Here is a 26,348-nt window from a genome sequence, read left to right as displayed (position 1 = left end):
ATAAGCTCTCATGTGCAGGCAGCAAGTGGACGATATGAGCATGTGAGCCTGCTGATCGTGCATGCAAAGCTGAGATTTCCTGGAACGGAAGAGGAGCTGATGTATGTGGACGCACGTGAGGTGGGTCGTGTGCGACGGCGAGGAAATGAAAGTCCTGCTCCACTTCCTTCAGGAAGGGAAGCAGAAGAGTTTGCTCTTCCTTCATCATGCTGAAAAGAATCTACCTCTCGAAGGGAAATGTGCTTGGACAAAGACAAGCCCAGCGGACCGTTATAGTTGGTTAATGAGGAGATGTGCAATGCCCTCTCGTTTCTTCTGTAGCTGAGAGTGCGCGTGCATGCACGGATGAACAGTGGGAGAGATGTTGGAGGGTTTAAACACACCGTCTCGTTTGATACTAATAAGAACCTGTGTGTTTCTCTTCATACTGATTGCAGACGCTACAGTTTAAGATTATGAAACGCTCGGAGGAGGACGAAGGAGAGAGAGAGGGATCATAGGATGAGAGGTACGCCTCGTTCTTGTCTCCCTGATCAACACCAGAAGACGAGGAGCTCATGATTATGACATCACGATACAACGAGACATCGACTTGGAAGACAGTCATGGGATAAATGTTTATTCACCTCCTTACTTCCAATCATATCCTTTGACCTTTTGTCTTCGGCGTTATCCTGCTGTCGTCTTCTTCCTCTTTTCTCACTCTGCGTTTGTCTTTTACCGTTTTCACTTCGTTTCCCAGCATGCACGAGGAGCGATGAACGAGGTGGGCAATGACACTATTCCATCATGATGCTGTCTTTTTTTTTTCTCGTGTGTTTTTCTGACACGAAACTTGGACGACTTGCTCCCAATGAAACCACAGGCAGCAACATTTCATAGAAAACATTAATCGATGTGGAAACAAACCACCGAGCGCTAACACAGAAAATCATTAGGTGGTTAAAGTTTACGCTGCAGGCTGTCGTCTTTGTGTGTGCGTAAGCGATGTGTCCTCTCTTGAAGGAATCTTTTGATCTTCGCAGAGAAAACTGCCTGGAGAAGCAGCACAGCAGATCATTATCTCCTGAGCCGGGTTTTTTCTTGTTGCGTGCACGTCGAGTCGCCTCAACGAGCCGTTTAACCTGAGCGGGTCAAATGAAAACACACACATTTAATTGGTCAGATTTCAGAAGAGGATAAATAATAATTTAAAAGATGTTTTTTAAGTTTATGTTTAATCTGCTGTCACTCCTCTTCCTCCTGGGCTCGTCTCCCTCAGAAGCCCCGCCCACTCCCTGCAGGACGACGTGTGTACCTTTACTGCTTCTACCTACGCTGCACGCTAGCACAAGCTAACCACCGCTGTTTGTGTTTGGAGCTTGACGCTGTGATGTTTTCTCGTCTTTGCAGCTACGTCCACGACCATCACATGGTCCAGTTTGAATCGCATCCAATCGCTGAGCTGCATCCACTCCTCAACCCACCTGCTGCGCTGTCATTGGCTGGAGGAAACGCACCAACGTCCCGTCTGCCAACCAGGACAAAGCAGAACAGTAAAGTCTCACACATGTACAGAGACCCAGAAGGGTCAAATAGAGCATAGAGAAGTCTGTCTTTTATTTTGAAGGAGAATTTTCATGATTTACTTTCTTTTGCTGTTAAAGGAAACAAACGGCGAGAGCTGGACGGGAGCACATACAGGTGTGCGAGCATTTCTCTCTAACATACGTTCAGAACTAAAACAGCGGTTGTACAAATGAACACCTTCAGACACTCTTTAAAAAGGTAAACTGCATCACAACTGGATCGCTTCCTGTCCCATGATGCATTTGGCTCCTTCTCTGCAGCCCGCACATGTTTAGAGATCTCCGCCTCCAAGAGACAAACATTCATCTTTGCAGAGTGAAAATCATTTTAATCACTATCATTACCTCTGTGCTGTCACATATTCTCAAACACTACCTGAACGCTGGCTGGATATTTTTCCAAACACTTAAGTTGTTGTTTGCGTGGGCAGCTTCAGGCGAACAGTTTGTTTTCTTTGCAGGACCTGCGGGGGCGAGTCGAGCGCCGTCCTGCACTCTGTCTGACCTCTCTCTCTCTGTCGTCACAAGCCTGAATCACGCTGTAGTTAAACCGCCATCTTTTCATCGAACAGTTTGAATCAATAGATCTTCACTTACTGCCGATAAGCAGCGTCATCACGCCCATGTGCTTACACGTCGAGGCCCGGCCCGTGAACACGTAGCAAGAGTTTCTCACACACACACACACACACACACACACACACACACACACTCAGTTGCAATTTCCTGGCAGTCCGAGCACGCTTGCGTCCCGTCCTCTACGACATCGTTCACTCCCAGTAGTCGTGTTTTTAAAGAGTACACGTCGTGGACGGAGAGCGAGCCAGCAGCGCCACTCGCCGTTTCAAATACGTAGAGATCTAATGGGGACGCCACATGCTGCAAGCACACGTCAAGCTAAAGGATGCAAATCGACACAGACAGGAAGTCAGACAAGAGCCTCGGGTCAATTTCAAAATAAAACACAATAAACAGACTCCTGATAATTTTTTTCTTCACTTGATTAACCTGACGTCGTTGGAACGTTGTTTAACTTTATTCCCGCGTGATCTCGGAGTTCTCGCGTGATCATGTGTACCCGTGTGTACATCTGCTAATGGCTGCCAGTCGAGCGGGACACACGCCTGAGACAGAAACACAAACACTGATCAGAGAGGGCTCGATCGTCCTGGTGTCAGTGAGGGCAAAGTTTGGACTCGACGCTGATCACGTCACATTCATACTGTGTTACTTTCTGTGAGGGCAGATCGGCACCATTCAGCATCAGTGCGTGCACGCCAGGCGTAACACGGCGCCAGGCGTAACACGGCGCCAGGCGTAACACGGCGCCAGGCGTAACACGGCGCCAGGCGTAACACGGCGCCAGGCGTAACACGGCGCCCGCCTTTAACTGGCATCCTGTGAGCACCAAGTGTTTGTTTCCTGCTTCTCCTTGTGCAACATCCTATTCTGCAATGTCGGGATTTGGAAAGTCTTTGTCGTCGTCAGAAGAGTGTGTGTGTGTGTGTGTGTGTGTGTGTGTGTGTGTAGCTGTGCTCCAACACTACCAGCAAAGATTGAGGAGAACAGTTGTTCGGACGTTGGCATTGCTGAAACTGCTGGATGAAGTCCACAAGTCGACATGATGGGAATGTGTTTTTTTGTGTCTTTTTTCACACTAATTGGAGAAAATAACCTGCTCAAAGGTACACACACACACACACACACACACACACACACACACACACACACACACACACACACACACACACACACACACACACAACCCTGAAACACACAGATCATAAAAAAAAAAAACAAACATGAGATCATGAAAAATGGGAGAAATTAGAAGCAACAGCTGGGAATGGAAAACATGAACAAATATAAATCTGAAATCAGTGACGGAGAAGGATCGAAATGTTTTCAACAAATAGCTGAAGATTTAGACAACATGTTTGTATTTTGAAAGTTGTGTTCACGATCTTTACACGACCGTGAACGAGAACATTCTGCACCGCGGCTGAAAACACAAACAGCAGTTCCTCCATCGCCGTGCAACCTGAAAAATGTTCTTCTGAAAACGGAGACCATGAGACTTCCAGACGACGACGACAACAATGGCTGACTCCTCACTCCTCCAAGCCGACATTTTCTTGGGATCGAATCTCGTCCACACAAACGTTTGTGCGTTTTCGCCCGTGTGCTCCTCTCGGCCCTGTGGAGGTCAGATTATTGACGTTTCATTACGAAGTCGCTACAGCGTTTCACTTCCTGCAGATTCATTCTCACGATAATCTCACGGTCTGATAATGAAACACGATTCTGATTTCAGACGATCGTTCTCGTCAGCAGAATGAAAATCCACACACACGTTGTTAATCCCTGCAGTCCACTTTTTGTGGGAGTTGAAGCAGATCCCTGTGAGACAGAGCTCGGGCTGCCTGTGATGTTGTCTCTCTGTTAAGAAGCCTCAGATCTTCTTCCCTAAGAGGATTACACGAGAGGAGAAGAAGCCGCTGATATCTGGAGTCCGTGTTTGGAGAAGCGCAGCGTGCTCATTAATCCCTCGGCCGTGCGTCCCTCGAGGCGAGAGAGGACTTCCAGGATGTGACTTTTCCTCCACTATGTTTTTCTAAATGCTAAAATACAAATCACGTGTTTAAAATAAAGCATTTCAGTGATTTTCTTCACGTTCGCACTGTGCTACTAAAACTACAGCACATACAAAGACAAACCCAACGACCAGAGAGCCGGGGTGCTTGCAGAGCTGCAACAAATCTGCCATGTTTTTCATGGATGGGAAGACGTATTGTTCCACCTGTACGGTCAAGGACTTTTGAGATAAATGACAATAAAACATTTCAAACAAAAAGTCGTAAGGATTTTTGATTTACTATCAAATACGACAACCTGACACAGCAGCAGCTTCCATAAAGCCTGTGAAGTGTTTGATGCACCCCCCCCCGATCTCCTGGCCTCTGTGGGCTGACTCCGACCCATTCCTGGTATTTTACATCCCACCCTGTGATTCAACTTTTCTGCAGAGTCGGCTTCAGTCTGAAGCCACATGCTCTCGTGGGTTGACTTTCCTCACTTCCTTCCTTCAGTGAATTCCATGCAGGCAAATCGGTGGCGGCCAAGATGGCAGAGATAAGATGCTGACGGAGCCCACTCCTCTCCGGCTCCACCAGCAGCTAAAAGTGTGTCATGAAAAAGTATGCGTGCCGAGTAGGCGTGAACCAATCCTGACACACGTCAATGCTGTGACACAGTCGGTGCGTCGCCCGGGAGAGAAAAGGACGCTTTGTTCAACGCTGAATTGTGTCCCGTCCCGTCAGAAGCCACATGAAAGCATCAGAGTGACTCAGATCTATCACAGATCCCCCTTCGCTCATCGCATCCTCCCGAAGAAGAAAAAACAACAGAGCAGCGACTCAAAACAGAAGCTGGATCTTTTGTTCTCCCCTCTCAGGCTTCAGACCTCTTTCACATTCTTCTTTGGCCTCCGATGACTCACGGACAGAATTCACTGTGAACATCGGCGCCATTGTTGCAGACACCGTTCTGCATCTGATGCCGTTTCATTCATTATCTGTTTTTTTTTTCCCACTGCTGCCTACATTCCTGTCAGTCCTGCATGACTTGCAAAGGTCACCACGAGGTCGCACAACCGACACGTCACATCTTCTGCAGCTATTCTAGAAACGAGAAATAATCAGCTTAACGTGATAAAGTTTTGATTATCGCCTGTTGGAAATGTCATTCCTATAGCACCATGGTTGGGTTGGAACCCCCCTCTTCCCCTCTCCCTCCTCCAGAAGTGGAGCGTGCCTTTAGGGAACTCGTGCCCATTCAGCGAAAAGAGCATTTGTGAGGTCAGGCTCTGATGTTGGACGAGAAGTCCTGGCTCGTTTTCAGCTCTAATTCTTCCCAAAGGTGTTCAGTGTGTCTGAGCTCGAGGCTCCGTGCAGTCCAGTCGAGATCGCTACGTTTCAGATATAAAGCACCACTTCTTCTGACGGGAGAATATTTGTGTTTGCCCAAAGACTAGCAGACATCTGCTTGCCCAGCTCGGTAATGAGGGAAGAAAGCAGCTTGTCTCTGTGTTGATGTGTGAGTCTTGATGAGTGTGTCTTTAAACGTGGACACAAAGCAGTCATTAGGTGTGTGTGTGTGTGTGTGTGTGTGTGTGTGTGTGTGTGTGTGTGTGTGTGTGTGTGTGTGTGTGTGTGTGTGTGTGTGTGTGTGTGTGTGTGTGTGTGTGTGTGTGTGTGTGTGTGTGTGTGTGTGTGTGTGTGTGTGTGTGTGTGTGTTTAGGAGACAGTCAGGACACAAAGCGGCCTTTAAAGACCGAACTAAATTGTCCCTTTCCACGCTGAGAGGGCTGTTTCAGGACAAGAGTTTCTGTGTGTGTGTGTGTGTGTGTGTGTGTGTGTGTGTGTGTGTGTGTGTACACGTCTGCTCGAACCAGCCATTTGGATGCAGTTTGTGTGTTTATGTGTGTGTGTGTGTGTGTGTGTGTCTTTGTTTGTTTAAATACCTGTGTTGCTGTGTGTGTGTTTGTCTCATTCTCAAATAGTTTCCATCCTTGATCAAGAGCAGTTACTTGGATGCTGATAGAGTCTGTGTTTCACACACACACACACACACACACACACACACACACACACACACACACACATCTTTTAATTAAATTGAGTCATGTTTAATTTTTTTGCAACAGAGAAAATCTGGATGTGTGTGTGTGTGTTGCATGCTGTTATAACCATCCACATGTGTGCTCCACAGGTTGCATGTGTGTGTGTGTGTGTGTGTGTGTGTGTGTGTGTGTGTGTGTGTGTGTGTGTGTGTGTGTGTGTGTGTGTGTGTGTGTGTGTGTGTGTGTGTGTGTGTGTGTGTGTGTGTGTGTGTGTGTGTGCGTGACTTTGATATTCAAATTCAGGTCCTTGCTCGGGGTCAGAGGAAGGTCAATGCTTGTGTCTCTTTCGTAACGTCCTTCAGCTCCTGCAGGTCAGGACGGTCTGCTGCAGCCAACAGGAGCTCTTCACACTCATGACCAGAGTTTCAACCAATCAGAACTCGACATGAGGATGTGAAAGCGTCTGTTAAACAGATTAATATTAAAACACTGATGATGTGACTGTATTGTGAACATCTATCCCTTTTTACAGCCTGAGTAAACCAGTTCATCATGTTGGTGTGTGTGTGTGTGTGTGTGTGTGTGTGTTAATGGAAACCAGTGTACCCACCAGTGCAGTGTGTGCTGGTGTGAAATGACACTCGTTTGGTTCCTGATGTGAAGCATCATTTTCATGTGGACACGGTGACGCTCCCTCTCTCTCCTCCGCCGCTCTTTGTCCCGTCCTGAGTCTCGGCGCTCGAAGAGTTAATCACGTGCCGCTGTGGTTTAGAAGCAATCTTTGACCGGGCGGGACGTCTCAGGTGTCAGAGTGTGAGCGAGTCTGCTTACCTCTGCTGCGTCCTGTGTGTGTGTGACACGTGTTTAAATTAGGCCCTGGCTGACATCATTCTTCATTGTGACTAAAATACCTTAAAGGTCAGAGTTAACCAGGACAAACGTGTGAATAATTAACCATCTTATTAATAACGTATGAACACGATGTAAAGCTGTCTGACGTCCGTCCGCCGCAGAGTTCGAAAATAAAACGAGAAGCGAATGTGGAACATTTTACTGCACTTTTAAATTTTTCCTTTTTAAGTTCTTGTTTCTTCTCTTTCTTAGAAATCAGACTTCACCACTCGGACTCATAGTGGATTTGATTTGACTGGTCTTGATTTAAAATCAAGACCAGGAACTGATCAGCTGTTTTTAGAACTCTTCTCTCTAAAAGAACTTCAAATCATTTTTAGTTTGATTTTTATCCCCCGGTGGGACACGCCCCCTAAACACAAGATCAGGATTTTGCAGGGATATGGTCTTGGTCTTGGTCTTGGTCTTGGAGCATTCCACCTCCAACCGTAAAAAAAGAAAACAGTGGGCATCAATGACCCAACAGAAACTTCAGCATAAAGGTTTGTCCACTGTTGCATGAGGAACCATACTCCTTACACACACACACACACACACACACACACACACACACAAATATACATACACGCACAATATACATACACATCACTTGTACATAATGATTCATTGAAACAAATGTTGACACAGATGAATAAAAAAAAATTGGAAATGAGCACAAAATCGTTTTAATATTGTTTGTGCTGGTTCCCCCAACGACGACCTGAGGGTCAAAGGTCAAACTCACTGTGAAGTGACCTTTACTATGACCCTTAGCTTTTCTTTCCTCACGACCTTCTGCTTGTACAAGGTCAATGAAACTTTTATCAAAGTCTTTGCTGAACCGTCTTGGAGGCAGCTTCATGTCCAGAACACGTTGAAGCAGCTCCGCTTCCATCGCTGCAACACCCGTTGACCTGATCACTGCTCTATCCATTAGACCTCCATTAACCCGTTCCTACGTTCCTGACTTCCTCGCCAACACCCAACATGTCCTGCAGCTCTGCAATGAGAGCGAGGTCTCCAGGCTATCCCTTTACACAAAGCTGAATTATTGAGGAATCTGGTCACGTTCCCAGAGGCGAGCACCTCAGTCCCGTGCCAGCGTTAAGGAGGTGACCTATATCATGATCTGGGCCCTTATGTTTAGCTCTCCACTCACACGTTTGTGTTGGATCAGATGGTCACACTCGTCTCGTGTTGTCGTACAGTAGATTTCTGACGCCTCTCGTTCGCTCGTTCGTGGTCACTTCACAGACTGACTGTCGGCTTGAAGCTTCTGGAGGAGAAAATGTCATTTTGACGCCTGTCTCTCTGGCTTGACGCTAAGCTGTCTCGAGTTCTGTGAAGGTAAAAGAAGCGAGGAATGTGGAGGATTTAAGGTGAAGCTCCGTAATGACCTTACGGATCAGACCGTCCCCCTTTGACAGCTCGCATGTCAGCAAAACAAAAAAACCTTCAGACTCAGTAAAAATACGGATTTCTCCGACTGTTTGAAATATTTGAGGTGATCAAAGTGCTCAACAACGAAAGGTTTTTAGTCATGAATTTAGATTTTGTGACGTAAACACATCCTGTAGGTTTAAAACTGCTTCACTGTCAGACTTTTTTAAACTCGTTTTTCTCTGATTGGCTCGTACTTGTTTCGAACAGACAGTCGGAGCCCTCGTCTTTAAAGTCTAAAGTTTCGGAACATTTAGCCTCATCGATCAAACACGTCTTTTTTAATAACAGCCACATGTGCTGGCTCCAGACTCCGCCATAACAAGATGATTATTAGTGATTATAGTGTCATTACATGAAGCCAATCATCTGATGTTTTGTCAGTGAGTCAGCGAGTAATAACCGAGAGGTGCTCGTCAGCAGCTGTGTGACACACTGATGATGGAGGCTGCTCTGTATTCACACACATTCACACTCCGTCGACAAAGCTTGGGGTTGAGTGTCTTTAATGATACGTCAGGCGTGTGTCTGTGGGAGCCGGGGAATCGAACCCCCGACCTCCTAGAGGAGAGACGTCCGACTCTTACAGCCGAGCCACAGCCGCCCCGCTCCTTTGATTTCTGCAAATCCAAACATGAGCTTCCCACACGGTCCTTGGAAATCATCCAAAGCAGCTAAATATCTGTTTTCTGATATTTATGAATGTTTATTTTTTTCCTCGGATGTCTGAGGGGGAGAAATGAATTACATTTTAATCCACGACACTTTTTCTAACATGAGAGATGTTGTCTGTTTGTTTTGTTGAGTAACCTGGTTCATGTAAGGACAGCACAGGTTTCCGAGTATTACTCCAGGCTGTTTTTTTTTTTTTTTTTGTATCGCCCAGGGAACGCATGGATAACATCTCTCTCTCTCTCTCTCTCTCTCTCTCTCTCTCTCTCTCTCGTCCGTTCCCTGTGAAACCTTCCATCTGCCTCGGCAACAACAGAGATCATCAGGAGGAAGGGAGAGAGACAAAACAGAGCAGAGTGAAGAGATGCTGCAGAGGTCAGAGAGAACACACGAGGAGGTCAGACATTAATCACATGAATACATTCGATCAGATACATTAAGTTAAATGTGCATGACTACAGAATCATTTATTACAGTGTGATACGATTTGACCTGGAAACAGCTTCCTCTTGACCCTGCGTGGCGTCCCACCTCCAGGATTTACAAATGAAGCACAGCTCGAGAGCCTGCTTTGTTTCTTGTAGTCGAGGCGGGAGTTCAGATGAGAGATGATTCGGATTATTATTTTCATCTGTAACGTGCTCATCTCTGCTGTGCATGCTGCAAAAATCCTCTGCATTGTAATCACGAGTTCAATAAAGATGTTAAAGGATCATTGTGGCCTCAGGAACTGAACAGAAACACGGAGGAGGGAGGTCACTTTGGAAGCAGTGATTCAAACTTCAGTGCGAGTCGTGACAGTTCTGCACAGGGTGTTGGCTCACAAACACAGTTTACATTTTTACTCCCTTTGGCTGTGATCTGATCCTCCTCTTCTGTCACATCGGTGCATGCTGAGCGTCGACACTCAACTGATGATATCTAACGCTTTCTTATAGATAAACTCTGTTTAGGTTTAACATACCGTACCTGTCAGTCTGCAAAAACATTTAATCTGGGAGTCGTACAGATTTTAGATATGGGAAATTGTTGCCCTGAAGACGAAGAAGAAGAAGAAGAAGGGAGTGTAAAGTTTGCAGGATGTTGAGATTTACTAAACTGTCCAATAAGAAACACTTCTGATGGCAGGACTTCTGATGGGGCCAGTTTTAAATGATAGAGAATCGGAGGCTAAAGATCTGAGCGCTGCTCGCTGCTAACAGTGACGAGCACGACACGAGAAAAGAGGACAGAGTGGTTCTGAATGAAACATCTGAGACTGGATTTTTCTTTTCACTGGAGATTTTTGATGATAGAAATCAATAAAAGCTGAATAGACTTCGGATGATCGCCTATCGCCTTTTATTGCTCTGCACATGGACTTTTTTCTGCTTTCAGCCAATGAGATGACACCAAAGCGGTGTTTCACGACAGTGCAGTTACACTCAGAAACCTTCAGAGGGCGCCAATGCACACGAAAACCCAAATGTCAAAATAACGTTGGTTTAAAGCGTGATGCTGTGGTGTTTCGACCTCCTGTCTGCGTTTTGCTTCCCTGCAGGTCGCTGGTGGACGGTGCGCCGCCACATCTGGGCAAACGTGACCTTCCATCAGCTTAAGGATGTTTAAGATCCGGCAGTCATTCCCTCCCAGCCTCGCACCTTCACCTCATGTTCTGTTGAGTTTTGACATTGACAGCCTCTGTTGTATTAATTCTGGTTTTGCCACCAAAAACTGTGCAGCAACAATAAATTCATCTATGAGGGAGCAGATTGTGATCACAGCAGCCATCATGCTGTAACCACGGTCGGATGTTTAACATAATCTGACGTGTCCTGGAAACCTCGTCTCTTTGTGTTCTCAAACTTTAACCACAGCTGAGACAGTTTAACGACATGAAATGTTGCTTTCGAGGTGACATGTCTCTCATGATTATCAGATTTTATCTGAAGCCAAAAATACAGAGAAAACAGAAAAGTTCTTTTCCTCCACAGTTCAGTGTTTGCAAACCACAAAATACAGCTCGTTTCCTGAGTTGTAACACACATATGTTCTCTTCTCCTAGCACTGCAGTGCAGCCCTCCCCTGGCAGCCCTGCAGCGTTCTGGCCAATCAGAGTAGGGGCTGCTTAAAGAGACAGCAGCTGACACAAATTATTTAAAGAAGAGGCTAACCAGTATGGGTTTCCACTTGATGTCCTGGCTCTCGCTGCCCGTCAGCTTACACGGTGGAGTTGTGGGTTGTGGAGGCCAGAAGGGGCCATGTGGTGCTGTTACTACCTGGAACCTCATTAGCATGCTGCTGAGCGTCACTGGCTCATTGGGGTCACACGTTCCAAGGTGGAACTGGGGCTTCGGTTGTTCTGAGAAAGATCTCTTGACTTTTTGTAAGGATGCAAGCACACTCCTTTCCCGAAAAGGTTGGCATTCGATAAAGCAGAAGAAACCTATGACCAAGGTTGAAGGTGCTACTGCAGGGCCGCAGGGTAGGTTATGTAACTTATCAGACGGATCTGATTGGGATGAGAGAAATTCCTTATTGCCGCCTTTTTCCCACTGAGCAGTCTTTCACCCGTCCTCCCTCAGTGTCATGCAGTGCTGCTATTATTTCACATTTCCCTGAACATGAAGAGAGAAATGACATAACGTGAACATAAGCCAGGATCAATGTCATGAGGAACCTGGAAATAGGTGCCGTCCTGGGACTGAACATATGCCGCATGCACAGAGAACTCAGTGAGCGTGATGCGTTAGTTTGTTCCTGCTGACCTGACCTCCCCCGTCATCATCTGGGGCCTCCGCACACATCAACACACCTGCAGATTTAGGTCTTTAAGGTCTGCATTGCATAACAGCATTTGCTATGATTTATACAGTTACTCTTTAAATCCAAGAGAATACAGTTTCACTTTCTTGTTTACAGTTCAGTGGAGGTTTTCTCAAACTGGGACACTTTAATCGTCCCCCAGATGAATCATCTGACTGGCGAGCTCCTTGCATGACGATATCATGCAACTTCAACCATGATCTCGTGGTGTGTAGTCGACACCAGGTACTGAAGGTTGAGTCAGTAGAAATGTTCTTTCACTTGCAAACACAACTTTCACATTGGCCTCCCCCCCCCCCCGCTGGGTTCATGTCGTATCGTCAGTTACAGCCGTTGTCGAGTTTCTTTTAGCCGCTTCGCTTCTCGTTAAGCTTTTGTGCTTCGAGCCCTGCAGACATGAAGTACAGTCTGTCTAAACATACAGACGTGCAGTTAGTCACTAATGGACTGACAGTTTACGTTCTGACTGGCGTGGATTTAAAGGATGTCACATCAGCACACACATGCTCGCTCGCAGTATTTCTTTGTGTGAAACCGTTAAAGTGTCTCGCTGCAGGGTTAAATCTGTCCGAGTGCTGCGAATCCAAACAAACTGTAACTGACGGCGTGTTTGTCTCTTCTGTTCCCGTCACGTCTCAGCAGGTCATGTTTATGTGTGTGACACTCAAGACTCAGGACTGTAAAAGGAAGGATCATCAAGCCCTGGATTTTATTTTGAAAGTGTCTGATGTGTGAGCAGGCAGGCTGTTAGTGAAATAACTCATCCAAAGGTTTTTTTGGGGGGTTTTTAATGTTAGCCCTCTAAGTTTCAGCCTCCAGTAATCTCCTCTCTCCAAAGCTCTCGCCTCTCTTTCGCCTCACGGCTGTAAACGTATGAAACTGAACGATGTAAACATGACAAGCGAAAACAGCAATTACATCTCTGCCTCGGGCGCTCCGCCTCACCCTCGACCCCAGACTCGCCTGAGACCAAACCCGCGCTCACACCTGCCTCCTGTTTGTTGTACACACAGAGCTGAGGTGTACGTACACGCACAGGTGGTCACAGGGTCACGATTCCTTCGTACTAAACGAAACCCTGCTTTATCGTGGAAGTGGACCGTTAGATGACGTGATTCGAAGAGGCGCCTGACGCTGTCGTATCCACGCAGCGTGAGCAGGTTTCACCCTCATGTGTGCACACACACACGTGTACTCGGTCAAGAGTGATGGTTTTAATGTGACCAGCGTGGGAGAGAGGTGGGCGGAGCTCTTGAGCTCGGGCACGCCACGAAACAATCGCGCCTCACACGAAAACGTCCGGAGAGCGCAGCATCAATAACTAAAAACAAACAAGCATCCACATGTAAACAGAGAAGCACATACTTCAAATTCAAAAAACTTTATTCGTCCCCGGGGGAACAATTCCTGACTTCTCTCTCACACTGAGCTCTGTTTACAGCGTGACGACTCTCTGATGGGTTTAATCAGCCTGAAGCCGTTTGTGTGTTTCAGACAGCTGCAGCTTTTCTTTAACACATCAACACTTTCCAACATGGATCCCTCTCTGATGCACTCCCATGCTTCTTCATCCAAAGCCGAACACGTCACTCGCCCTCTGTCGTGTTTAACCACGAGGTTAACCGCACAGCTCTGCACTTACACAACAGGCCAAGTCCTCTTAAAGAGCAGGATGGACCGAGACGAAGAAAGCAGTCCAGGTTTGTGTCACTCCACTCAAAGTGCTTTCCTCAGTTATGAAGGAAGAATTGATGGACCGGATTAAAGTCTTCTCACAGCCTTTTTAAAACAGCCGTCTGTCATGATGAAGTAAAATAAAACCATCTTGTTATTCTGCTAAGTGTCGGACTGTGACATGTTTGTAGCCAACATGATATTAATCAGTAACTGTTTTCAAAGCTGTGGAGACACAGCACACACACACGTCAGTACGAGATCCCTCAGCTGCTTCAGCTGACATCGGCTTGATTACAGCGTGTCGACGGCTGCTTTGGTTGGCTTTAGAAATGCAAAGAGGATCAGGCTTTACTGAAACTCCTCCACCTTCCTGATTCATGATCGATCAGAAGGACCATGACGTCACGTTCCTCATCATGTCCAGACAGATTCCTTTTGGCTGATCTCCTTTCTGTGTGTTTTTTTTTAGCTGATTGGTTTCTTCGTGTTTTTTCTCTCTCTTTGTTTTTCAGTGAAGCTCAGCAGATCTAATGGATGAAGACAACAGACGTCCGGTTGATTACAGCTCACTTCAGCAGGAGACGAGAACAGACAAGCTCACAGATGTCTTTCATCCGGAGATCAAGAAGACTTCACACGGCATCAGCGTCGACCTCTTTTCCCCTCGTACGAACGCCGTGATTTCCCCCCCCAACAGGCGCTGAAATGTTGCACCAGTGACGTCATTTGGAGCAGAATGAGACAAATTGCATAGTTGGGAGCCAGAGGAGAGGGCGAGGCGTGGGGTCATGTGCTTCCAGGTCTCGGTGTGGTTGAAGAGTCTTGAACCTGCTGGAACCTGTCCGGGATTTACTGCACACCCTCCAGGACTCCTTTGAAACGGTCCGGACGGGAGCTCGAACTTCAAACGACTAATTCAAACAAAATCAGAAAAATTGAACGATGTGTGCAAATAAGCATTTGAATTTCATAATAGTGAGGCGCCAGTAGCGCAGTGGCAGCGCACGCGTCCCCACATATGTAGGCCACACCCCTCACGCAGGCGACCCGGGTTCGACCCAAGCCTGTGGCTTCCTGCCCGCTCTCTCTCCCTGATTTCCGACCCTGTCCACTGTCTCTCTCGAATAAAAGCAAAAGGCCAAAAACATGTCTTACTTTCATAATATGACTCCTGTCCTATAATAACATGGAGGAGGCGGAGCCTATGACCTGCAGCCAGTTAGTGGGAAAGAACCAAATATGTTGACTTCACTTTAGGAGAGCAGTTGTGCCGTCTTTTTTGATATAGAGTCTATAAACCAGAAAGATGTACATGCCAGTAAACATGCAGTGTACACACACACACACACACACACACACACACACACACGCACACACACACACACACAGGTACATGGAACAGACGGACGTTTCAAGGTTGCAGGGTTTGAGTGATGACAGCGGCTGATTGCATCAGTGTCCAGGGCAAGGAGTCGAACACACACACACACACACTCACAAAGAGAGAGGGCATAGTGAACACACACACACACACACACACACACACACACACACACACACACACTCATACAAATCCCCCCTGATGCAGGATGATGATGAATTCTGTTGAGTCCTCCGGTCAGTGTCCCGGGTGGGAGGGGTCGGACCGTCTTCTCAGGGCTATCTCTTACAGGTCAATGGTTCAGCCCGATGACATCATCAGGTACAATCGCTTCTTTTGTTCATTTCCACTGAATAAAACTGGAAAAAAAATAGGATCCGCTTTGAATTAAAAAAGGACAATAACACAGTTATGAAGCTGTTTATTTGTGATGAAAGGAGAATCGAATCAGTACTCAAGTGAGACACACACTGTTTGTCCTTCTGTTCAGAGGTCAGAGGTCACAGTCACCTCTACAAGCCGGCCCGTCTCCTTCCCAACTCCTCACGTACCAACCGTTAGTCCTCCCCCCCTCCCGGGCGTTTCAAGTGACTTCAGAGTGAAACTACCGTGGCTGTAGAGACGAGGCGGGCTGAGGTCTAAAGAGCGAGAACGCCTCCAGGTCGCGGAGGTGGATCGATGGACGGACCGAGGATCCAAAATGTTACATTCCACTTTCATGAATCCTGTGACTTCACATCACGTGACGTACTGAAACGCCACACACGTAACCAAACTGCGACCACAGAGAGATCATCACATGCTCAAAAGGCTCAGACGCTGAGGCGTGGTGAAAATTATCCGCATGTGGCGATGGGATGAGAAAATGAACCTGCTGCAGCATATTGGACTGTTTTTTTATTTGCATCACATTTCCTTATTGTCTACAACATCAAGCAAATGACAGTTTTTTGTTTGTTTTTTTAGGTTATATTTTTGGCCTTCTTGCCTTTATTGGATCGGACTGCTTCAGAGAGACAGGTGATTTAGGAGTCCACTCCCAAGGTCGGTTTCAAACCCACAAACACTGCGCTGAGGAGTGTAGCCTCTGTGCATGAGTCCCGCTAGGCTATAAAAAAGTTTTAAATATTCAAGGACCAAATACAGATCAAAATCACAGATAAACATAAAAACATTTTAATCTCAAATCACTTTTAATGAAGCTACATTTCCTTTTCTCTTCCTTTAAGGATACAGTTTGTTTTTGTGTGAGCCGTCCTTGTAGGTCTGAAGAAGATAACAGGCTCAGTGTCACTCTGCTTAGTGGCCTTAATGATTATTTTCACACATCACAACTCTCCAGTGTGTTATTGCTACGTTAAGAACTGTTTACCTTCCTCTTTGTGATCTTCAAGGTGTTTTTAAGTCAAATGTCCAAAGTGGAAAAAGAAAAGCCATCACTGGTTATCTGCAGTTTCCATGTCAGCTTAAAGAGGAGGCTGCTGGACACAGCAACGTCAGCTCTGTTTTTTTTCTGCCAATTAAAAACGCACAAAAGTTGCACATTATCCGAATACGACATGAATCTCTTCATGCCAAAATGTTCTGTCATTTAGATGACAGGTTCTAGTTAGAGCCAAATATTATCCACCACAAACACCGTCTTCTACCTTGCCTGACGTCACTCCACCCCTCATCATTGGCCGACAGAGTGTTTTTCCTCCCCCCCCCCCCCTCCCCTCCCTGTCCGTGTTGTCCACTTCTCCTCCGCAGGCAGGCCACAAGTGTTTGATTCGCTGACTGGCCGTGCATATTAATGAGAGAGGGACAGCGGGCTGCTTTTAAAAAGAGCTGCTGCCTGCCTTTCCACAGAAAAGCGACCAGGAAGACGGAGAGAGAAAGAGAGAGAGAGAGAGGGGGAAGGAGAGAGAGAGAGAGAGACCTAAACGAGTGAGTGCAGATTCATCCTTGCGCTCAGGACGCACAGACGGAGTTGCACAACCAGCGCTCCAAAAAGGCTCCAAACGCAGAGAAACCCTCCGCGCTGCTTCACTTCTGTCATCCAACCAACAGCTGCAAGTGGAACTAATTCACAGCTCGGAAGACTTGTGTGAACTGTGCATTGGTTTAAAGCATAGAGGCGGTTTGGACGGCTCGGATTCTGAGGGGGGAAAAACACATCTTTGAAGAAAATGCATCGGTGCACAGCGGTGCTCCTTCTGTTTGTGGTGGCCTTATACTTCCTGAATGCAGAAGGTAAACTCCAGGATTTATTGTTGTGCTTGTATTATAATTTATCTATTGAGAAATGTTTTCTCTCTAAAAGTACTTTGCTTGCATGAGTGAGATAAATTAGGAATTAACTTTAAATTCACACATTCACATTTTTTTAAACGAGAGTGAAGTGGGAGCCAAACATCCTGAAATCTCTGCACAGTCTGAGAAAACAGTCTCTCACTTCCACTTGTGTGTTTGCATGTTTTACGTAACCAACAAACCACCTGCTGCAAGCCTCTCGCTCCCAATCCAAACAGAACTGTGACACTTTGTGATCTGATAGTTTTACATCCAGAAACATCTCGACCTTTTTAAGAATGCTTTAAGATGTGTGAGGAAGGAGAAGAGGAGTTCACACCATGAGCAGCAGAGATCATTTAAAGCCAAGCATTCAATCGGGGTCATGTAGGGAGGGAGTCTGGGAAATGGAGGACAATGAAGAAAACGTTTCAGCTTAGTTGAGAATAACAGATTTAGACAGGATAAATGTTCTTGTAAAAACTTCTTGCAAATGATGCCAAAGCAGCCTGAGGGTCGGGGAAGATTTTTGAATGTTGATCTGTTTTTAGTAGGAAAATGATGACATTTTTTAATTTGTCATTAATTGCTAAATTGTATTTTTATTAATCACATTTTTAATGCATATTTGAAATTCTATTTTTTTTTGCATGAATAAAAAGCTGTCAGGCTTTATTTTTGATTTTTATTGTTTTATTTTGAAATACGGTAGGGCTCTTTCTTATAGAGAGAAGGTCATGATGTGAAGTTCAGCACAGAAACAGGAAGTGGTTATGGATCCTAAAGTGAGGTCAAACAGCTAACAAAGGTCAACGTGTGATGTCATCAGGTGGATCTGACTTTGGATTGGTCAGCTGAGCTGTCTGAGAGTTTGTTAAAGTGAAATGAGACACACTGAGGACCGCAATCTACGGCGAGTCTAAAGGGACAAAATAACATTAAAAAAAATGAATGCATTGATTTTAGACCTTAATTAATCGTGATTAACTCGTTAATGCAGTCGGCCAACAACAAGGACGACATGAACAGACTCAATAAAAACATCAACAATAAAATCAGTCAAGAGCTCAAACCAAAAAGTACATTTCTACCAAGTGATGTAACATGTAAGAAGAATGCTTTGTAATGTGTCATGGCACCGGGGGTTAAATAAAGTCCTCCTCACATTCGGCTTCTGTCATCGCCAACATGGGGAAATAAAAACAGAGTAAGCCGAGTCCATCTGTTCCGTGTTGACGCCCATAGAGACCCCGTGTTATATCAACCTCGGTGTGTGTCCACGCCGTTACAGTATGTGCGGCGTGCTGGCAGCAGTGTGTGCATGGTGACAGATTTAGTGGCCTGCGGCGGCGGCGTGGAGAGATCGCTGGTGATGGATGAATGAAACCTTGGAGTCTCCAGGTCGTCACCTCCCATCACAAATACAAACAACCCCGGAAAAAACTCATTTCCTGTGTCCGTTTGAAGAGCAGCATTAAGTCGTCACAAGAAGAAGAGTGGAGCTGAGAAGATGGAAAACTGTAAAGATACCTTAAAGGTGTGACTGCACGGAGTTCAAACTTAATCACCCGGTGCAATAAATATAAACGTTGCATTAATGTGGGATTTATCAGTCCAAAAAAAAAAAAGATCCCCACAGCTTCATCGTGAAACATTTTTCACTTCTCCTGCAGCCTCCTCGTCTTTCTACGTCAGAGAGAGCTGACTGAGAGAAGGCAGCAGGATATAATCAGGAGAATTCACCTGGAGCCAGAGTGGGAGGGGCTTGTGACCTTTATTCACCAACACACACTGTTAGAGTATTTTTCTTTAACCTCCTTCTTTCCTCATTTAGAGTTGTTCCGCATGCGACACGGTCTCCCTGCTCGAATTCATCTCTGGTTTATTTTTAGCCCGTTTGCATGTGATGTAAGTGAAGCCGTGTTTGTAAAGCCTGGGACGTCTCAGCAGACTCAAACTCTGCTAATCTCCTCTTGTCAGCGTGCGCTCCGGAGATAAACAGACGGCTGGTTTGGAGCCAATTTGCTGTCAGATCATAAAGTATTAACTTTTCCATCTCTGTGTCTGAGCTTCATAACTTTAAGAATTCGTCACACAGTTCAGTTTCCACGACTTTAAATTCAGCGACGATGATGATGATGATGATTTTTCTGGTTTTGGTGTTTTATCTGTTTGAACAGCCTACAAGTGCAGGTGCACCAGAAAAGGACCAAAGATCCGATACATGGACGTACAGAAGCTGGAGATCAAACCCAAGCACCCGTACTGCCAAGAGAAGATGATATTGTGAGTCTTTTTTTTTCTTCTTCATTTCCACTTTCAGGTACCTGACCTGTCGCTGCCTTCTTTCCAATAAACTCCCGTTTTCTTTAATCTTCCTCTTCTTCTTCTTCCTCCGTATTTACAGAAGTCCTAAAATCACAAATGTCCCGATGCCTCAGCTATCCATAAAAAAAAAATCGTAGAGGCGAAGCCGCCCGATTTCAAGCCACCCAGGCGCTCCACCTGCACGAACTGAACGATGTACTAACGTTAGCTCGTCGGATGACTACAGGTCGAACACGCTCTTCATTTATTTTACGTTCACACCCGCCCATAACGCTGGCGTGCTTACTGGTTTCCCCTCATGAGCAGCAAAGGTTCCTTCCGTACGCAGGTGAGATCCTCGACACGAAACACGACCTGTGATCATCTGCTCCTACAGCTGTAAAAGATGCTGGTGAGGATCCCAGAGTTTATCCAGCGTCCTGTCTCCCAGTGAGAAGTGTAAAAGGCCCTTGGCAAGATAATCGTTTTTAATGACGCAGCCATGAAAATGTAAGACGATAATTTAATGACCGCGTCACAACCTTCCTAAACATCCTCATCATCATCAATATGGTGTCAGCTTTAGTTCAGCTGCTGGCTGCTGTGTCTGTGCTGCAGGCGTAGTCGCCGTGTGTGTGTGTGTGTGTGTGTCTGTGCGTGTGTGTGTGTGTGTGTCTGTGTGCGTGGATAAATAATCAGATTAAATTTGTTTATACTAAATGACACATGTGACACAAATACAAACCTGATAAAAGTAGTTTCTTTAGTGTGTTTGGTCATTTTCCTGGTCACAGCAGCCCTGGGTTCGACTCCGCCCCTTTGCTGCATGTCCACCCCCCCCACTCTCTCTCCTCCCAACACTTCCTGTCGCTCTTCATCGGTCCAGTCTAATTAAAGGCAAACATTCAGTTCATATCCTGTTTCTCACACATGATCCACATATGCATCACATACGTGTTCGTCTGGACACGTCACAAACAGTGAGCAGCAGCTCTTCACTTCCAGTGAGAGCCGTCATGAAATCCAGAACGACCCTGTCACATGGTCAGCCTGTGGCGCTCGCATGTACCGCACGACTTTGAATAAATGAACAGACTCTCTATAGGCCGAGCGCTCCGGTCCACACGAGACGGGAACGTGAGCTGTGATTTCATCATGTAAAGTTTCATGTCATGAGGGGACAACAGATGGGACGTTATATCAGCGTCCCGGAGTGTCAGAACTCTGCTGCCACCTGCTGGCCAAGGACAGTATCAGACATGAAGACAGTGGTCACACACACGAAGGCCAGACCACCATAAGAGAATACTTCAGTTTTTCACTCAAGCTGTGTGTTTTCTGTACCTCTGTGTTTGTTTGTTTGTTTGTTTATGTCTTGGACTGAGGAAGTAAACAACAGCTACAGTGTAGCCTCCACTCAGTGTCTGAATAAAGAGATTTCATTCAGAGTTTCACGACTTGGAGAGTCAGCAAAGATAAGCGGCGTCTCTTCGAACGGCTTCGGTCTGATTGTGATTGTTTCCCCTGTTGCTGCCCGTCATGTTCATCTCTGACCTGCCGCTTTGCATTGTGGGAAACAGTACCCGACGGCGGCCGGTCAAATGTAGACTGTAGATTTTTTTTGTTCTAAATCAAAATGCAATTTTGGCAAACTGAGGACATCACATTCCATCTGCATATTGTGTGTGTGTGTGTGTGTGTGTGTGTGTGTGTGTGTGTTCCCCACTGAAGGACGTTATTTAAGGCTGCTGTATTAGTATGAGAGGGGGGCCACCAGTTGCTGGTACCCACTGAAAAATGAGTCTCAGCAGGCTCCGGAAAGCCAGCGAAAGAGAGAGAGAGAGAGAGTAGGAGAGAAATGAGTGAGCGAGAGACGCGCCCCCCCCCCCCCTCCCCCCCTCCTCAATTTGGCATTCACAGGCGACCACTTCGGACCACACACTCAAGCTATAGGAGCCTCGAAGTGTTCCTGTTTACTCCTGATGTCATTAGCATCATTTCTCTTCTCCTCCATGTTGTTCCTCCTCTCCGCCGTTGTGCGATGTTTGAATTCCACGCTTCTCTTCGCTACACAGAAATAAAGATTTTATGTAAATGTTGATATTTTAAAAAAACCTCAGCTTTTGGGACCTTCTTTTTAAACACTGCTGATTTTTGAGAAAGTCTAAATGTGTTAAGATAAGAATCATTTTAATGTAGTATCACTAACTCTTTAAAAACCACTCTGATACTGTTTCTTTTGGTCATAGAGCTCTATGGAGCACTTTTATGCAGTTTGCATTAAAGCCCGACCGATTCATCAGTCAGCTGATAATATTTGCCGATCTTCACGTATTCAGACACGATCACTGTCGGCCATTGCACCCATGTTACTTGATTTATTCACCAAGTCGCACAGCATTTAATTTGAGTTTTATCGTGTTAATGTAGCAGTTCTCTGTCGCCAGCAGAGGGCGCTATAAGCATCACCACTCTGCAGAGCGCCGAGCAGTGACGTACGAAGACGATCTTTTTATTTTCCAGTCGAGTGACCATCTTGTCTGTGTGATAAATCTTTGATAACTGATGGATGTAAATCTGTCTGAACTCTCTGAGTTCCTAGTTTTTATCATTTGATGTCGTAGAACTTGTGACTCCTGTTTGCAGCGGCCTGATAATATTTATCCTTTAAATGTTTTAAAGTGAACATTTTCAGGCAGCCGTCGATGGAGAAGAAAAGAAGCTTTCTCTCCCCCCTTTTTCTACCACATTCTTCTTTTTCAGCCCCTTCACAGCCTTTTCTATCCTCCCTCTGCTCATGCTTATGTAACGCTCGGCTAACAATATTAGCCTTTGGAGCCGCTGAAGCTGCCCAGGTGAATCATAATGAGGAGGGGACTGAAGCTCAGATGAAAACAGTAACGATGTGAAGTTTAGCAGCCGTGGATAATAACCACAGGCCGGTGTGTTTGTGTCAGTCGTGGCTCCGTTGGGTCGCATGCCTACAAAAGCACTCTCATGTTTTTTTGCTCTCACATTCAGCGCTCGCTTCGTCGATAAAACAGAATGACGACTGAATGAGCAGGAAAAGTAGACGCAAACCTTATTACCTCTGAAAGCTGAGTTTTGTTTTTTTATTTGAGAGTCGAGTCTTTTCTCTTCCAGTCAACTCATTTAACATTCATGGTTCGGGGAGTCTTTGAGCGTGTCACCGGCTGCAGAGGCCCCATGGCACTGTGGGAGTTTTTTCCCACATTTCTCTTGTTTTGGCCTGAATACGCCACATGCAGGCAGACTGTCTCCACCGCTGCCATAAGCGGACGGTAACAGCTCGAGCGATTGATTCAATGAGCTTGGATGTCACACTTGTTAGCGGCTGCTCCATGATCTCATCTCTTTGCCAAGCGTCCTGCTGGTCGCCTGTGCGTGCTGCTCTTTTCAGACGGGAGGGCATTTCACTCTGGGATTGTTTTTCATGACAGCTGAGAATTGGGGCAAAAAGTTTCTATTCAAGTGTGTTTCTCACAAACTCTGAAAACAACGTACTGAAAGTTTTCTCTTGTCGTCGATCTCGTCTCCTTCTGTCTAGTTTTTATCTAAAATAAGGCGTTTTCAAATCTACACTCCTGAAAATGTCTGGAGAATTTAAGGAGTTCCGTAAATCCTGATCTGGGAGACGGTCTCCCGCTTTAATGTGCACGTGTCAACGACCAGATCAGAAGCACTGATTGATTGAAATATGGCGATTGCTCGGTGCGAAAACGGGGCTCTTGAATTAAAATGGTTTAAATGTCTTAACATTCGAATTCTCGAAGGGGCAGGATCGACCAATCAGAGACGTCCCCCATCCTCTCCTGCCTCTCACTGTCCTCGTCATCGGCTCTCTCGGCACACGCCAACGCTAACAAACTGACTCCAGCCCTACATGACCTTGCGGTCGTGTCCCGTCACTCTTATCTCCTGTGTTTTTATTTAATGTTGGTGTTTAATGTCTTGAGTTGATGATAAATGAATTGTGACGTTTTTAGTTGACGTGTGATTCCTGGCGTTTGTGTTTCCTGTCAGCGTGACGATGGAGAACGTGGCTCGCTTCAAAGGTCAGGAGTACTGCCTCCATCCCAAACTCCAGAGCACCAAGAATCTGGTCAAATGGTTCCGCATCTGGAAGGACAAGCACAGGTAATAATCGGATCCTGATTGGTCAGTAGTCGCACAGGGAGCCCTCCCACTCGCTCCAGCTGCTTCCTGTTTGTGTTCACACACTCGGCTCCTCCTGAAAACCTCGAGAAGCGAGAGAGAGAGAGAGATCAAATGTTTGAAGATACAGAAAAATGACTGTGGTTTGTTTCTCCACAGGGTGTATGAAGCCTAATCCTCAGCTGCCCGCCACGTGAGGCTCGAGTGAGACAGAACACACCAACAGGACTGTTTTTACCAAGCACAAGGTGTAATCTACAATCAAACTGTACCGCCCCCCTCCTTCTGCCTGAAATCTGTAGTTTGTATGTAAATATAATGCTGGTCGGCTCGTTTTAGTCCGCCAGTCCATCTAGACGCAGTCAACCACCACTTCTGTCTTTACAACTGTAGTTATTGTCGAACGGCGGACGAGACGCCGCCACCTGTTCACGCAGATGTAGGCGTCGTTCGGTTTTTACTCCGAGGGACCTTGTTGTGTTGACTTGAAGAAGCAGGAGGACTCTCCTCTGAAGATGCAGTGTGGGTGTTTTAATTGTTCACATTTTCACTTCTCTATATTCGTATTACTCGGAGGGATATTTGTACCATGCCAACATTTACAGTAGGATCTGTTAACCCGGGTTTGAGGGGTGGGCTTCATACGCACAGTCTGCAGATTAACTGTTCCATCAGAGACATGAAATCTACCGCTGTGTGTGTGTGTGTGTGTGTGTTTACCATGTCGTCATGCTAGCAACAAACACGCCACTGTCAAATAGGATCTGAATGATTGTGTCAGTACATTTTAAAGAATGAGAAATAGTTCATTTGTGCCATCTCTGCATTCATTACAGTCTGACGACTGCAGTTATTAAAAAATAAACTTGATTATTAAACCCGTCTGTCCTGGTTTACATGTTGACTGAATATAAGAGGTGTGAAAGTAGCCGTCACGCGGTCGTCTGGGGGTTTTTCGACCACGCCAACTTGGTATTTCAGGGCGAATACACTTAAGCCCCTTTTCCACCAAGCGGTCCAGTTTGGTTCAGTCCAGTTTGGTTCACCCCAGTTTGGTTCTGCCCAGTTTGGTTCTGCCCAGTTTGGTTCTGCCCAGTTTGGTTCTGCCCAGTTTGGTTCTGCTCAGTTTGGTTCAGTAAAGCCTGATCTTGCTTGTGTTTCCAAAGCTAACCATAACAGAGTGACATCATAGCAGTGCAATGCAGTTCAGTCCACCAATAAATTCAACCAGGAAGAAGAATGCAACACATTAAACAAAAGGCAACAATGGAGGACGTCCAGCATCGCTCTGTACCTCCGAGGTCGTCAATGGTTAAGTGTCTTGCACAAGGACACAGTCAGGAGCTGGGGATCGAACCCCTTATCTTCCGGTTTAGGGACGACCGACTCCACTAAATGAGTCACACAACACCCCCCCAAGTGCGAATTCTTCTGGCCAATCAGTGGCGTGCGGAGCATCTAGCTCCACCCTTTAGGACGCTTGGCACCCCAACAGAAAAGTAGCATAAAAAGTAGGACGGTACAGATCCGTTATTTTGGTACCATTCCAATAAATGTGTATCGTATCTGTACTGAATCTAACTGGACTGGACCGCTTGGAGGAAACCCGGCTATAGCTGCACCTCATGGTCCCCTCCTGGTTGCTAGGTTACCTTGCTTGCGACGTAATTGGCTCAATGTTTCTCAATGAAAATGGGACTATAAAGTATGAACATTGTGCTGTATTAAAGAAGGCCATAAAGTAAGTAATGAGGCCAGTAACTAACTAAGAGAAAAAAAAAGTCTGGTCCATCTTCTTGTGATCTGTTGAGTCGCCCCCTACTGGCCGTTAAACAGAATGCAACCAACGTGCACATGAGACTCTCCGGCTACATTCACGTCTTTTATACAGTCAGTGGGTTTAACAAACTGTTTTATATGTTTACAGATTGTTTAGATGTGTCTTTGAAATAAACGTGTACTACAGCAATATCTTAAAAAACACATCTGAACCACAGGGGTCAGAGGTCAAATGGCTAATAAATAAATGATTGTCATTATTACAAAGTTCTTTGTGAAGAAATGGCCGACTAAACGGAAAGTCCAAGGCTCTCTGATGCAGTATATAAAAATCCTTTCTTAACAGTTATTTGTGATTTGAGAGGCCGTAGTTATGATAATAAATGTTATTTAAAACTCACTTAACATTTGAAGTAAATATCAAATTAAAAAAGGGACATAAAACATCTACAAGCTGACAAATAACAGAGGGAACAGATGCACGTGTCACCTCTGGGCTCCGTATTCAGTTTATATGTTAGCGAGAGTTTCACCTTAAGATCTTCATAATGTCATGTATTTTGAATCACTGCAGTAGAGTTGTTGTTTTTTTTTTTTTTGCTATTTAAGTGTTTCATTGGTAACAGATATTCGGAGGCTGAGTGTTTGAAATGTCCTTCAAACAGTCAAATGTTCAACTGAGTGTAAAACGATAATAATAATAAAAAAAGAGAGAAGAGGAAGAAGCAATAAAGTGTCTTTAGAGCAGCTCATTTCT

At 45.7% G+C, this 26,348-nt stretch overlaps 1 protein-coding gene and 1 long non-coding RNA gene across 2 annotated transcripts; both read left to right on the top strand.

The window, feature by feature from the left end:
- The first annotated feature begins 1,206 nt into the window (after nucleotides 1-1,206).
- LOC306829156 lies at nucleotides 1,207-9,584 on the top strand. Its single transcript, XR_013779840.1, has 3 exons — nucleotides 1,207-1,289; nucleotides 1,393-1,535; nucleotides 9,509-9,584. It is a non-coding gene; the product is annotated as an uncharacterized lncRNA (long non-coding RNA).
- A 7,229-nt stretch (nucleotides 9,585-16,813) lies between these two features.
- Nucleotides 16,814-24,696, top strand: cxcl14 (chemokine (C-X-C motif) ligand 14). The gene is made up of 4 exons (XM_079351705.1): nucleotides 16,814-17,290; nucleotides 19,510-19,615; nucleotides 23,681-23,794; nucleotides 23,972-24,696. Exons 1-4 carry the CDS (start codon nucleotides 17,227-17,229, stop codon nucleotides 23,985-23,987), a joined length of 300 nt encoding a protein of 99 aa, XP_079207831.1. The 5' UTR covers nucleotides 16,814-17,226; the 3' UTR covers nucleotides 23,988-24,696.
- Nucleotides 24,697-26,348: the final 1,652 nt, after the last annotated feature.

Source organism: Symphodus melops (assembly GCF_947650265.1).
Source record: "Symphodus melops genome assembly, chromosome: 9".
Classification (NCBI taxonomy): Eukaryota; Metazoa; Chordata; class Actinopteri; order Labriformes; family Labridae; genus Symphodus; species Symphodus melops.
The sequence above is the reverse complement of the archived record's forward strand: the minus strand, read 5'-3'. Positions and strand labels throughout refer to the sequence as shown.

Bases quoted from the DNA above. Each gene is read 5' to 3' on its own strand.
- cxcl14 (XM_079351705.1), top strand. From the start codon at position 17,227: ATGCATCGGTGCACAGCGGTGCTCCTTCTGTTTGTGGTGGCCTTATAC. The intron at 17,291-19,509 runs GTAAACTCCAGG...CTGTTTGAACAG, and splicing joins ATACTTCCTGAATGCAGAAG to CCTACAAGTGCAGGTGCACC. The intron at 19,616-23,680 runs GTGAGTCTTTTT...GTTTCCTGTCAG, and splicing joins TGCCAAGAGAAGATGATATT to CGTGACGATGGAGAACGTGG.